The sequence below is a fragment of the Boleophthalmus pectinirostris genome, unplaced genomic scaffold, assembly GCF_026225935.1.
Source record: "Boleophthalmus pectinirostris isolate CB_2022bp ecotype Guang Dong unplaced genomic scaffold, ASM2622593v1 HiC_scaffold_7, whole genome shotgun sequence".
NCBI classification, from domain to species: domain Eukaryota; kingdom Metazoa; phylum Chordata; class Actinopteri; order Gobiiformes; family Gobiidae; genus Boleophthalmus; species Boleophthalmus pectinirostris.
Genome location: NW_026571473.1, coordinates 19,945,495 through 19,960,737, shown reverse-complemented (window position 1 = coordinate 19,960,737; position 15,243 = coordinate 19,945,495). Strand labels below are relative to the sequence as shown.

General features: G+C 41.6%; 1 protein-coding gene across 4 annotated transcripts; it reads right to left on the bottom strand.

Moving 5' to 3' along the window:
- Positions 1-72: 72 nt before the first annotated feature.
- tcf3b (transcription factor 3b) lies at positions 73-13,774 on the bottom strand. Of its 4 annotated transcripts, none has more exons than XM_055165033.1 (17): positions 13,222-13,774; positions 11,033-11,128; positions 9,947-10,019; positions 6,256-6,329; positions 5,714-5,786; positions 5,069-5,109; positions 4,858-4,990; positions 4,587-4,633; positions 2,102-2,201; positions 1,874-1,971; positions 1,712-1,805; positions 1,534-1,592; positions 1,332-1,407; positions 829-890; positions 550-744; positions 298-406; positions 73-221 (listed from the first exon to the last, which is right to left on the bottom strand). In XM_055165033.1, exons 2-17 carry the CDS (start codon positions 11,105-11,107, stop codon positions 73-75), a joined length of 1,458 nt encoding a protein of 485 aa, XP_055021008.1. In that variant the 5' UTR covers positions 11,108-11,128; positions 13,222-13,774. The 4 variants fall into 4 exon arrangements, with proteins under 4 accessions (XP_055021008.1, XP_055021009.1, XP_055021007.1 ...); XM_055165034.1 differs by having other exon boundaries at positions 550-747; positions 1,874-1,968; XM_055165032.1 differs by having other exon boundaries at positions 550-747; positions 13,222-13,773.
- Positions 13,775-15,243: the final 1,469 nt, after the last annotated feature.

Below are 15,243 nucleotides of genomic sequence, written 5' to 3'. Positions count from 1 at the left end.
TCCACCTTTGTGGGATAAAATAGCTGCTTTAATACAATTGTGCTAATTTTAGCCAAACTAAATAGTTTTACATTACCTGCTGCGGCTGCGAGCCTTAGAGTCCTTCTTCTCATCGTCTGATTTGTCTGCCACTGATGAGTTTTCGTCATCTTCTTTGTCCTCTCTCTTTATGTCAGAGCTGCTGGAGGAGTGTGTGGAGCGGGACATGCCTCCAGGGAGACCTACCACACGCACATTGGGGTTAAAACAGTGAACCATGTAGAACAATTCAATATTATGCATTTATTTGTGGCTTACTGCTAAAGCCTTCAGGCTGCCCAGCTGACTGTGTGGGTCCAGATGCGTGATGACCGTGGAGAAGAGTGCTGCTGGGAGGAAGACCTGCAGCCTCCTCATCTTTTCCGCCCTGATACAAAAACAATGGAAAACTCACATTAAGATTATTTAAATTCACTACATCATACTTTTTCCACCCACATTTCAAATTTCAGCCATAGCCAAGTGGCAAATTATTTGATTTCTCTTGAAAACAGTTGTAAATAAACTTACCATTGCGGGATGTCTGTTGCTCAAAGCAAGACTAGCGCTGGGGAAAGCTGGGGAGAGGCCCCCTAGGGCCCCATTGTGCACAGCGGTCAGCAGGTTGTGCATGTCGGTATGGGCACCCTCCAAACCAGGGGCCTGGCCAACAGCATGACTGCGCAGTACATGTATGGCCTCCTCTAAACGATCCTCCATTTTATTCTGCTACAACAGATATACAAGAATACTCAATGAGCTTAGTGTCCATTTTAAATCATTACTGAGTACTACATAAGTACTACATACCAGTGCATGAGGCTGCCCTTCATAGCTCGGTGTGGTAGGTCTTTGCCACTGAGATTGAGCTCCTACACAGACATGTGCAAGTACATTGTGCATTACTTGTGTATTACACCAGGTGGCACTGCACTCAAACCATTGTGCTTCATGTGCTTTTTATTCAATTTCCGCCCTTTTTTCTAAGCCAAAAACAAGGCTGCAATCAAACTGGCTGCATTAAGTAAATAGATCTGATGCCAAAAAATATGGTGGTTTATATCCAATTTTGCTGACAAGTTGAGAACAAGAACAGATCAGATTCACCTGAATTAACCAAATGACACAATTGCAATCAGCAGCGAAACATCCAGCTTCAAAGATGTAAAAGGCCTGTCAAGTGTGCCTTTAGAGTGAATCAATGTTTACTTAAATTAGTAAACATTATGTAGAATTGTTTTAAAACTTCACACACAAATCAGCCCCACAAATACATAATCAGCAACAACGTACACATGTAAGCTTCAGAATACCTGTAATTCCCTGAGGAGACCCAGGTGTTGATGGGGCTGATGAGAAGTTATTACTGTTATGGTCCGACGGGTAAATCTGAAGGTTAAAAACACAAAATATTGCATCCATAATTTTGTTTGCCCCAAATATATACTTAAAATTTTGAAATGAAAGCAAACATTTACACAGCAAACGCCAAACATTCTGTAAAACAACACTTACTGAGGCAAGAGCTTTGCCAATTTCATCGCCTGAGCTGCCAGCGGTAGTGCCTCGAGTAGCTGCAAACAAAATAAAATTAATATAAGTAGTACTTTTTAAAGTTTGAAATATAAAAAATAAGTGTGAATATTGGTCATTCTGACAGTGACAAACAAAAACATTAAAAGAAGGTTCTTACCCATGATGCCTTCCCCGTTGATGGCGGGTGTGTGACTGTAGGTTGTGGGGGCTGGGTGAAAGCCATTGACCTCACTGCCGTGTAGAGGATAGTTCTATGGGGAGCACTTCATTAGGCTGAATGTATTTCTTAAGACATCTGACCACATCCAGCTCTACTTACCATCCTGTCCTGTGGATTTAACGCAGAGAAGGAGCCTGGCTGACCAAGGTGGGCATTGCCGAGCATGGCAGAGTATCCAGAAGATGACCAGGGATCTTCTAGAGCCAGAAATATTTGTAAATAAATGCAACCTCAAATTTAGTTGAGCACATATAAATACATTAATACATTAAATATAATTATTATCAATATTGCGCTGTTCTGGCATCTACATCAGAGGAGCATTACCTTGCATGTAGAAAGAGCCTGGGTAGACAGCTCCAGATTTAGCACCAGGATATCCGCTACCGTCTCTGGCATACTCATCACCAGATGTGGAAGCATACACCTAAAAACAATAAAATTGCACAATTATTTACTTCCTGGTTTCATCAATAATCAGCGTGAAAAAGGAGAATCCACAAGCAAAAACATAAATTATAGCTGCATGTGGCCACAAGATGGCAAGAAGGAGCCCATGTGCAGGAGAGCCAAGCTCTGGGCCTGTGGAGAAGAACACAGCGGCCATGGCATGCTGGGCACTGACAAGCAGCTCCCAAAGCACAGTGAGCACTTCCTCTAAGCTCAAGACCCAGTGACACTGCAGCCCCTCCCTCTGACCAGCAGTATCAGCTACACACATACCATGCATTCAGCAGCAACACTCACTCCACAGCCACCGTCCAACTAACATGGCGTGTGACATCGAGAAGAAATATTCACTCATTAAAATGGACTGCCATGACAACACTGAAAAACAATAATCCATTAAACACTAAAATAATGCCCATGGAAGTGACTCATTGTCCTTCAGTTCTTAAAAACAATCAGACTCAGGACAGACCTAAAGAGTCCTACATTTCCTGACACTTTGGTCCATCTTTCCCTTCCGTTTAGAATGGCGGAAAGAGGAAGGGAGAGAATGGATGCTATGCTGCAAAGAATGCTAATCCAGAGAAGGGATTTTTTCTGTAATTTGATTTAACAGGGAGAAGTGGAAAGGGAATGGAGAGATGCACTTCTAATTACAGAGCCATCTGCCTGTTCCTGGACCACATCCAACTCCACAGGCAGCTGGGCTGAGGAGAGGGAGAGGAGGCAGAGAGATGGGGGCTGGGATCCAGTCACTGCGAGAGGGAGAAGGAGAGGAGGAAGAGAGATTGCGGTGGGTAGGGGGTGGTAAAGGGGCAAGGGGGGCTGAGGGGAAAAATGAAGCCCTGATGATTTATGAAATGGTAGGGAGATAAGGGCTGTTGAGGGGGACAGGAGAAGGTAATCTAAATGACTTAAACAAAGCCTGATATGGCCAGGGGAGTGTGAAGGAAACAAGGGATTTAAATGATCACAGTTAATTCAGGGGAAAACATGATGGAGATGGCTTCATTTAACAATAGGCTTTGAGTTGTTCTTTCATGAGGAACAATGTTGAGTGATTCCTGCTGCTTTATACGTGAACAGAGCTCTACACAATGATGGTTGCTGCAGGATAATTGTATTCTCAGGAAGAAAAGGGATTTCTAGGGTAAAATCCTCCACTAATAGGGGTTTAATGCAATTCAGGTTATGACCGTGCAACCATCTCTGCGCTAGAGGAGCGTGGGCAGTAGCAGAGGCCGGGGCTAGATTAACAAACTCAACTCAAAGCATTTATGCACAAAGTCTGAAAGTGACCAAAGGACTGCCCTTCTACAGGGAGCTGCTGCAGGTGACCATTGGGTGTAGGTAGAGCAAAATACAGAAGTCAGAAAGGGATCACTGGCAATATTTGAGTAAAAAACACATGGATGTTAAAGGTGGCACAACGTAAGTGTAAGAGTGGATCATCAGCAGTCATTAATCTGGGCTCAGACACGGGTAAGAGGCCTTGCAGCACTGCGTCTCACAACTGGGTCACTCACAGGGGGAGGCCCACCCAGGCCATCATGTGGTAAGGCGGAGGCTGGCGGAGGGTGGGGGAGGGTGGGTTCACACACAAATAACTCATCATTCGGACTAAAAGCATGCAGCTATCATTCACACTGTGCCAAACAGCTGAGGTTTAGACACCCAGAGAAAGGGGTGGGACATAGCAGGGTAAACAACACACAGAATAGGAAATGTTTGTCTACAACCACTGGACTGTCCAACAATACTTCACTTTTTTAGTTGTTCAGATCAAACTGCACATTTATGCCTAGAAATCTTAAACGTCAAGGCTTTGGAAATATACTAATAATACTCACATAATATTTTCAGAAATATAGTACTAGCAACAATAAGGTTAATCACAACAAGGAGGACAGCTCAGTTTTGAACACATTTATCAATAATAGTCCATAGTATGTCCAGTATAGTTTTATTTTTAGAGTAAAACCATATTTCGTCCACCAAAAACATTGAACTCATCGCATTTCCAGTTTCAACCTAGTGCTACTTTCCAATGGTGTCAAAAGGGGATAGAAATTGACTTCACATTATCCAAATTAAATGGAAAACTATGCACAACAGAAACCTGATGACAAAAGGCTACATGAAACAAGTTTACAAATTGCTAAAAACGTAACAAGCACCACCAGACTCTGTCAGACAGGGCTAAAGACCGATATCACTGGCTCGCTCAGTAATACAACAGAGCTGTCTGTGCATGTGTGCATCTGTAGTGTGTGATCAGAGCCCATAAGAAGAGAGTGTGAGCAAAGAGAGAAAGAGAAAAAAGAAGCCAAAGGCTGTGAAGACAACCAGAAAAAGGTCTCACCGAGGATGGCAGGCCAGGGGGTTTTCGAATCTTCTTTGGCTGAGAGTCTGTTCACCAGGCAGAGGGGTGGAAAAAAAACAACAACAATGTAGTACACTGGTCCACACGTGAGTTTAATACACACAATATCAACAATATACATGGTGTTAACGATTATAAAAGCATTGTGAAAAGATATTAGCAATGACAGAGGTTTTTCTGTGACTGATGTCATTAGCGTATTAGAATACGCCAAAATGCAAATCAATGAATGTTTTGAATGTCCACCTACCTATGCTGCTCTCTGTAGGCCTTCTCCTGGGATTGTTAGTGTATGACGGGTAAAACTGAGAGCTGGATTTCAGACCAGAGGGAGACATGGCATCCGGGCTTGGCAACGCTATGTCACTAGGAAGAAACCCAGGCTACAGGACATAAAATAAATCAGTGCTATTATCCGTTAATTTAAAAAATACATTTGCCCAGTATGATGCCAAACTTACCTGGCTTCCAAATGGGGGGTAAGGTGGCCTCTCACTTTTACCTAAAAAAACCAACAAAAAAACAAAAACAAAATAAACTATTTTAATTTACCCAAACTAACTTAAACTTATGAAAAGTTGTCAGCATATACATTTTTTTTAATCAGAAGATGCCCTCCCCTATTTCAGTTCGCTCAGCTGCATAACGCAGCCTGCCAGACAAAACCCTGGGGAAGGTTTCCGCGTCAATGCACCAACATCCCTAACGTTTAACGAATGAACACAGACACACTTACATGTAGACACACACAGTTTGCCATGCAGAAAACACTTTTTGGGTCAAAACATTTTATGCTCATAAATTAAGTTGTTTATTATTATCTACACGTATTCCATTTACACTGACTATTAAAGAGGGACTAAAGGCTTTTTAAAACAAGACTTTTTATTTTTATTTTGTACACGTGATATGCTTTGGGTTTTTTTTTGTTTTTGTTTTGACCAGAACGGGTAACTGAGGTTTTGTGGCATAAATGTAAACAGCATTATAAATAAAATGTATGATTACACCTTGTAAACAGCAAAATAAAGGCTCTGTTTACAGTTTGGACATGTTTATTGCTTTGCTTAAACCTTATTACGATTAGAAGAATAAGAAGTATGTACCTGTGATGCCAGAACTGAGGAAAGGAGAGGACAAGGCCTCATGCTCGCTGTAGTGGGATCCTTCAGCATAACCCTGGAACAATTTATAGAAAGATGAAGCTCAGCTCTGCATTTTAAAAAGGAAAAGAAAATGCTAACAATCCCTTGAGGTGATGCAGTTTTTGCAAGCACACCTAAAACTACTTTCTACAGGATCAATGCCAAATAAATCTACATCAGCGCCGGAGATTCTAACAGACATCCTTAATTATCAACTTGTGGTAATCAAAGCTTCCTGCATCTTTTTCACCCCTTCTTCCTTGTATTTACACAGACTTGTGCCAAGATGGTTACGGTGAATGTAAAACCGCAATTACCGGTGGGCTTCAACTGAGGTTCTTGGCTAGCACAGAGCTGGCCAAGTATGGACTGCAAGCCAAGTTTTAGGAAGAAAAGAAATTGACTAAAAACCGAATTGCAAATTGTGCAAAAAGGCGTTGCAATTGATGTTTTAAGTAGTACGATTCAATTCTCTATCATTAAGAAATGTGTGTGTAACTTACCCGTCCTTGGCTGAAGGAAGGACTGTTCTGTTCAGCTGATCCCCAGGACCCAGAGCCACTGCGCTCGTCTATCGCTGAAAAAGATGAAACATTCAAACATCTTTGTCATTATGAAGGTCAAATAGGTAAAGAAAATTATGCCAATTTTTCACAGGGGAATAACAACAAGTCGTGGCAGGTAAGTCCGAAATCCCTAAGGTTAGGATGTCCTTTTTCAAGCATATCATGCTGTTAAGTAGACACAGAGGAATAGCGCACAAATATCCACAGTATTGATCAGAGACAGCATTTCAGCAGTTATGGCGCTACTGGAGATAGACTTATTCTCAGCCTTAATCCAATGAACCATCAACAAAAAACATAATTTATTGTATTTTTTAAAAAAGGTAAAGAAAACAACCCGTGAGTGGCACAAAGGAAACACAGAGCCAAAAGACTAGTGGAGCAGAAAACTCCAAAATACCCCCATCATCCTCTTCTCCCTGTCTTCTGCACTAATGCTATCCAGGCTCTCTAGAGACACAGGGCTTAATTGCATGCTGATTTGCATAATTGTGCATATTAATGTGGCTTCCTTATGAATATTCATATTTAGTCTTTGATTTTTGCCTAATTAAAAAAATGTGTGTGAGAAAGCAAAAGTGGGCTGGAGCAACTGGAAGAAAAAGCAAGGGGAGAGAGAGAGAGAGAGGGGTCCAGGCAGATCAGCAGCCGGCAGAGACAGAGAATGAGTGATGAGACTAACAGAGCGGTGCAAGCACCTACACGTGCTGCGACAGCCCTGATCTATGGAGTCGATGCTTGTGGCATCCACAATAAGGAGAAGCACTCTCAGCACATCCGCCTCAGTCATGGTCAGCACAGCCCAAAGGTGGCACCTTCACTTAAAATACCCCAAATGTATCATATACATTATGTAACTTAATGTTGTGTTAATAATCCTGTTGAAATGTAAACTCCAAACTCCACTGACTCCAAACTTCATGTTTACTGGCTCACTGCAGCCTCTAAGACACTGTGAAGCCCCATTTGGTCAGCAGGGGTGCAGAGGATGGAGTGAAAACATGGCTGAGCAGGAGAAGTCTGACAACATTGTTTCACACTTAGTGGAGTAATTAACTTGGAGCCAATTAAAACAAGGTGAAGAGCTGCTGAGGTGACACTGACACACTGCCAACCCAGGAGAGTCATGCTCTGCCAAAAACACACATTTGTTTTGCAGTGGATTATTTTTAAGAGCTATTTAGTGTAACTACAGGAAGTCAAAAATATTGTAATACATTTTGCTAAATGTTGCATGCTGTTAGATTCATTATATCAAAAATCTGTCATTAAAAAACAACCAGGTTTGTTACATGGACATTGGGTCTGAGCCTAAAGTATAGACAGATAAAATTTTTGGCAACAGAGCAGATGCGTGCGCAACCTGATTGCAGAAAATGCCTCTGTCTACACAGCTAACATGAAGTTGCAAGTTAACGCTAAAAACTAAACAAACTAAAACAGTTTATCACTGTGTGATAAAATAAGTTATGATGCTAAATTAATATTAGTGAGTGGGATACATCTTAATAATCCATATGTGTTAAATGCAGGTGAGTAGCCAAACATACGTTCATACCTGATTGATACAACTAGCCCCACACCCCGGGAGAGCCTGAAATCTACTGAAATCCTATGAGACACTGACATGATACAAGACAGGACAGCAGCACTTTCTGCAGGAAACATGCGCAGTAGAGCACAAAGTGATGTATAAAGTATAAACTTCAAGAAAATAACAGTATCCACTGTCATTTTTAGCTTAGCTTCATTAATCCTACTGGGTACGGTGTAGTGGATTGACACAGAGGCTCAGTAAATGGAGCACTTATCCACTGACTTTAAAGTTGATACATTATTGGAATAAAAGATAGATAAGTTCCACTCTAACCAGTGCATACTGCTATTGTGCCCTTAAACAAGACATTCAACTTGCTCATATGAATGTGGTGTAGACTTGAATGGTAGCAATGGCTCAGATTGGCAGGCTTGCCAGGGCAGCTCTGGCTACAGACACAGATTACTACAAGGCGCTAAATAAATCCAAAGCATTATCATTACAAACAACTCTGGTTTCCATGACATGCAAAATTCACAACGTTGTTGTGATTTAGCGCTGTCTGTGTGTCGGGGGCTGGCTGCACTGCCAGCAGCTGCAGAGGTGACAGAGGAGACGCCTGAGGCCCATGACCCGCACGGCCGCCCTCTCCCGACACACTCTTCCCGCTCACCACCACACTCTGGCCACTGAGGAAGAGCCAAGGACGCCTAATGCAATTAGCACCCCTCTGAGCACTTTTGTGTTGATGAATAGAGGTGGTCTGGTCAGCCACTAGCTGCTCACTGCAGTTCCCGCGCTGCAGGTCCCTGAATATACAAGCAGCACATGTGACGTCAGAGGAGGCCGCTACTCTGTTTTGGACATTATTTTTGAAGAGGCATTGAAAAATCTTTATACATCTGTTCTGTTTTACTAAATTACTTACTTTTGGACAAGCAGGGCCAAGAACGCAATCTCAAAAATGTATATAAAAGGGGGGAAAATGTCCTCAAAAAAAGGAAAAAACAAGGGAACATCATTTGTTTTAGAAAGATAATTGAGGCGTATAGTTCTTATGAAGAAGGGGTGAAGATTGATGACAGAGTCCAAAAAGAAAAGTAATTTAAAGTTAAAGGGTTGAATAGAGATGGGACATCCAGACACATGGAAGAAGCACAGCTGCATATATGAGGCATAACATGTTTAAAGTCTGATATACAACCCGGAGAGCTGAGCTTCATCTGTCAGAGCACACAGGGCTGTGTCAGATCCTCCGGAGCAGCTCCTGCTGTGCCTAGAGTCCAGTTAAAGTGAGGGTCGGAGCTGCACGAGGCTGTGAGGCGGTCATTGTGACAGCTTCAAGTATCACATTAAAATGGGTGTCAATGACCCGGGGCCACACTTTTGGACATGAGGAGGGGCAGAGGAATTAACTCCTCAGTGCTGAGTAATTGCCTGCTGTAATAGAAACAAACAGGATTGGGCCTTCCCCTGGCTGATCCCTCCATTCACTGAGAGCTCTCTTCCACTTTGACCACTCGCGGCATGCTGGGCTGTTTAAGAGGCTCGGAGCTGTGGGTGAGGGACATTGTCTCAAACTCCAGCCATTTCCTGCAGATCAGTGGGGGTGAGCGCCCTGTGCAGAGTTGGGGGAGGAGTGTTTTATAATTCAGGGTGGGGGAGTCGTTTCAAGTCCATAAGCTCTTTTTGCCTTTGTTCCTTAGTGGCCAAGTTCTCACTCTGGGGAGCACTGGGAGTGTGACTCCATTTCACACACCAGGTTGGCAGGGTGACAGAATGAAAGTAACACGGCTTACTAATAACATTCAGGAAGAGGGAAGCACTCACTCAAAAGGCCTAAAGGTGCACACAGTGGTTCACTTGTAGCTGCTACTTTGCACTCAAAAAAGTGAGATAATCAGGTAGCTGTCAAAATACAGCAGAGAAGCATTTTGATTTTAAGCCCCACATCACAGCACCAACAACAAGCAAATGTGACAAAACAGAAATTAATTATGAGAATATAAATTATGCTTTAGCCATTATTTCTTTAGTTGTGATTTTGAATAAAGAAATTCAGATTTTAAAACAACACACATAAGCACTTACCTGATCCACCAAACTGACTGCTGGCAAGGGTCATGGGCCTGTTCTTTCCATTGGCTACTGGCGGAGCAAACATCTAAAAGACAAAAAGAAGAGCACTGTTAGTGAAATGAAGGCAAGCACACTTCACACATTGGTTCTGGGGCAATAAAGGCATCAAGTTCAGTGTGTGAGACAGATTTGTGTCAACAAAGGTACACAGTGTCTACACTTAAAATTTATATTATTTTCTATATTCAAACAAAACATACAAATACCATCTATAGGTTTGATCTAATTAGCTTATAAATTTCTTTGACGAGAGCCAAATTAAAAATGAACAATGGAGATGGACAATTCACATTTAAGTTGAACTATATCCATCCAATAACTGAGCCTTGTGGCATCTTTTAGTTCTACTAAATTAAACATGTCCAAGCTAAGACAAATGGCTAACCAGCAACTAAACAAAGAAAAATTCTAGTGCATTCAGTTGTCAACAGTTTTTAACCATTTTCAATGTTAAATTTAGGATGAACATCTGTTGATGGAAATTGGCAGCAGATCAATCTGACTGAGCATTTCTAACACAAACCCCAGTGTCTAATGAGGACCGCCCACATGCCCCTCCACAAGAAGCGCTCTACCCCGAGAGGTTCAACACTGAATGGAGCTCGAAGACCAAAATTTGCCTTCAACAGTCTCCGTCTTTTTAAACGGGGTCCGCTGCTCTGTACCATTTTCCATACACTAATAATTGTGTCCATGCAAGTCTGACAATAGCAAAAATACAGAAAAGAAACCAATGAGAGCATATATCAATCAAGTCTAAAGCAAGTTATGCAGAATAGAAGAGCATTATAATTTGGAAATTTTACTTGATCATTTTCATTGCTTTGTTATTATATGGCCTATAATGTTCATCCTAAGACATTTCACGTAAGTTAGCATATGGACCGTCACCACTAGCACAGCTACAAGAACGAAGGCCAAAAATAACACAATGAAAACAAATCACACTGGTTGTGCCCCTTGCCTCCCCCTGTCCCCTTTACCCCAATTTTGCCCACCTATCACCCCCCATCTCCACAAGCTTTGTCCCAGTCTTACCGCGCTGAAATCCAGGAGGTCGCTTAGTTCCTTGTCTGTTCCAACTGCAGCCATTCTTTGCTGCTGTTCGTTCATAACCCTTAGCCTTAATAAACCCTAGGAGAGAAAATGTGCGTAGAGAGACTTTAGTGGCTTTGGCAAGAGCAGAAATGGTACAAGCAGCAGTTAAAGGTTCAAATCAGTCTACCTGCATTTTCACCTCACTAATATTAGCTCTAAACGATCTTTCACTTCTCTTTAGCATAAACTAGATAATACAGATGATGACATTATCATTTTGATTTCTGGTTGGGTTGATAGCACAGTCTTATTGCAAAACAAAATGTAGGCATAATAAACATATCAGCTCTTGTCCCACCCACAAAAATTCAAAATCATCAAAAGACTAACTCAAGCTGGAGGAGAGGAAGACACAACCATGGAGTAATAAGCACAACGCTTTAAGTCAAATTTCCTACAAAATCAATGTATTGTCCTTGATTTTAGGCCAAGTAAGGCAAGTAACAATTGTATGGCCAGCCCATCATTGGTACATTGCATTACATTTATTATTAGAGGTATTATTAGGACCATTTGTTAAAAGAAATAAGGGTGAAAGGCAAAACTAATGACTGTATGCAAACATATGATTACTAAATTACCCCACAGGCACGTAAAAAAAAAACTGTCAAATGACACGGAGCATAAACACAGGATTTACCCTGTGTTTTGCATTCCAGCGTGAGCCTAGGGCCGCTGAGAGAGCTCCTCTCCACAGCTCACAGGAAACCGGCGATAAGGAGAACAGAGGCACTCGGACACCAACAGGTGGTGTACTTTTACAGCCTCTTTCAAATATTCCAGCAACCAAAAATATTCATGAATGGTCCAAAATCTACCAATTGGAAGTTTTTAAATGACAATTCACAAATCACCAAAATAGCCATTTAAAACATAAGCCTACATCAATCTTTTCCAGAGGTTTCCTGGAAAAACTAGGTGATGTAGGTTAGGCCTTTGAAAATATAAACAAAAACAAGTAGCCATGTTAAAATAACCCTTTCTGCTAATCCGTACACTTGAGGTGTAGTATAACAAAATGGCATCTCCAGCTTCTGCTGGATCAATATTTGAAGCCAGCACATTAGGGGTCTTTGTCACCAAACACAAGCAGGAAGACAGGTCATCCTCCAGTTTAATTAGAAGTTAGGTCGCTTATTGTAACAGTTAAAGGAAAAATACAATATCTGGAGGTCTCCGAAAAGTTGGTACAGGCCTATATTAGAGAATCATAATCTAGGCTACGCAAGATAGTCTAAAAAAGCTAATAACAAGTCGAGACATTGATTTTATCTTATCAATATTATGATTTTACAGATGTAGCCTAATCAGATGTTACGACAATAAACAAACGCCTGTAGTCCTCCTGTGAGAGAAGCGTATTATATCTATAGGTTACTATAGCCTACATAAGGCCATTTGATCATGTTGGCAAAACAATCTACGCTGTTTACAATAAAAGTTACCTTATATTAGTGTTCTAACCGTGACAAAGTCACGATTAGCGGTCTGGGGTGAAATAAACACGTGCGTAAAACAAGCTTGATGTTTAGGACAAAGCAGAAAAGTTCGAGCAACTGATCTCTTTCTTTCTCATGTTAGGGTTCAGGTCGAGCATTAGGAGTTCAGTGGAGAAGATGGTGGGGGTGGGAGCAAGAGGAATTTCCTGCCAAATGTGCAATAAAATAAAGTCTAGCTGGTGGCCAGACACAGACACATCCATAAAGGGATGTTTTAAAAGCCACAGGGGCGTTTATTGAAAGTTTGTTTCCCCAATAGCTATAGCTAACAAGCTATGCTACATAATATAGCCAAGACCTACAACACCAACTTCAGTTAAAATACGGCCCTTATGGCGATATTTTACATTTTCACTAGGCGTAGCGCAAACATCTGAGTTACACGCCAAAACACAATGTAGGTTATTGTGGATGACTAAAACATGATGTTGGACCGTTCGCAGAACAAAGGAGTAATTTCCTCCGTGGTCGCTGTGTGGAGACCATCACACACTTGGCTCGCCACCTCAATCCAGACAAAAACTTGCGTCCCCCGCTTTAACCACACATTCCCGAAAACTTTTCGAAAAACGCAGGCAAAATTACGCGCAGAGAATGTGCAACAACAAAAACATATTGAGCTTAGTTTACCTCAGTCCAAGCGTGTAGTATCCAACAATAAAAAGAAAACCAAGTCTCCTATTGGAAAAAACATAAAACTTCAAGAGAATTTCGACCTCCGCGCATGAAACGCATTGGGGCACTGTGGACGTCTTCCTTTTGTCCCGGTAAGCCCGCTTTTCACGCTGCACCCACGTGTTTGCTTCAGTGTAACAAGTCTGTGAGCAAACAAATCTATTATAGTAACTAATCTCGCGTCTTCCCTTTTTGTTGTTACAACTGAGATGATTTCATTCTTCTCGTAGACATCTTCACCACCTCCGTCCACATTGTCAGACGCAACAACGTATCCTTCCGCCCAAAGTGAGGGCCTCAACGCCAGCGGTATCCGATTTCAAACGCCTTTGAAAGATCGGTTGCTCCAACAAAGAAGAGAATGGATCGGTAATGTATTGTAGTTGTCTGAGGGACGAAACTAACTAACTGTAAAAGGAAGCCGAGTTTAGTGCGAATAAAATCTTTAAAAGAAAGCGCGCATCGAGAACTAGGTTATTTCGCGGAAGCCTATCGTAAGAAAGTTACCTGCGATTACACAGCAGCAGCTCGGCGAGATGGCACGATAAATGCGAAAGAGTACAGCCAATAGGAACGCACTTCGGGTTGGTCGACAGCCCTAACGCCCAATAATCACAAGGAAATGGCTTCTAGTCCCGCCTTCTTCTTGACGCTCACTTTCCCTGTGTATTCGGGGAGGTTGGCTGTGGGGCTTCGACATGCCCGCTGACATCATTTTAGTATGCAGGTTGCAGGGAACACTTTGCTTTTATTTAATGTTGCACAAGCTGTAGCCACTCTGTAGCCGCTATAGACCACAGGCCTAGATCTAAAGGACCTTACAGGAATAGCCTACCATCTATAGGCATCGTAAGTGTCTAGGTTAGCCTATTTTAGTTACCTATTCAAAATAAATACAACACCCTTTACTGCATTTTCATCATAGTTTATAAAGTAGCCTATACTCTAGCGCCACTTTTGAGACTATTTATTTTCTTAATTTTTCAAACAAACAAATAACCTTATAATAGGTAGGCTTATAGTCCTGGGTTTCTGAAGACCCTGTTATGGCCTAATGTTTATCTAAAATGGGAATAAGTAGTCCCAACTTGCACCTGGGCATTCGATTAATATGCTCTGTATAATATTATTATTACCCTACATTAGAAAATACACTGTATTGATTGTATGATTCTAAGATCGGTAGAATGCCTCCATGAACCTGGCTTCAGTTGTGACCTTACATTTGAAAACAACACCATTAGTGTGAAAATAATGTCCTGAGATTCTCCGTTTTTAAAGGAGTTGGCAACCATAAGATCAACCCAGCCTGCTCCAGAGTGGAGTGGAAGACGAGGGGAAGCTATAGGACTCTTATGTAGTGCTCCTGGGATATTTCAGAAGAAATTGATTTCACAAAAAGACTAGATGCGGTTGGTGATGGATGTGCCAAACGCTGCAAAGTATAGGCCTATCTGATGAAGCCAAAGGTTGGTTGTGGATAAATGCTAAAATACATTGGTGATTTAAATATCACAAAAGTGCATTATTGAATAATTAAGAATGACTTTTCTTTTACATATGGAAGTCTGCTGGTCCTCAAAGATACAAGGCACTCTATAGAAAAGTGTATGTAGGTGTTAGACAGCTGTTGTTTTTAACCTGAGGGCAAACCTTGTCAAAGAAAAAGGAAGTTCAAATGACCCCTCTTTGTTTCCTGTCAACAACCTCCAAAATCACTGTGCAGTGTTTTCATAAAGTGTTTTTTTCTGAGACACAACCACTAAAGAATAGTTTACATACAACTGTTTACGTAGCATCCATAAAATATAGGCCAACTGGTAGTCTTTTATTGTAAACCATTCTTCTCTGACCATATTAGGGTTGTGCTACACAACATTCTTAAATTTAACATGTTTAAAAACCTAATATTAACTATTTAGCATATCCTTAAGACTGGGAGTGTATGTGAGGTTACCTGTGGGATAGGGGATTTGC

Bases quoted from the DNA above. Each gene is read 5' to 3' on its own strand.
- tcf3b (XM_055165032.1), bottom strand. From the start codon at position 11,107: ATGAACGAACAGCAGCAAAGAATGGCTGCAGTTGGAACAGACAAGGAA. The intron at 6,330-9,946 runs GTAAGTGCTTAT...CATCTTTTTCAG, and splicing joins CAGTCAGTTTGGTGGATCAG to CGATAGACGAGCGCAGTGGC. The intron at 222-297 runs GTAAGCCACAAA...TGCGTGTGGTAG, and splicing joins GCAGCCTGAAGGCTTTAGCA to GTCTCCCTGGAGGCATGTCC.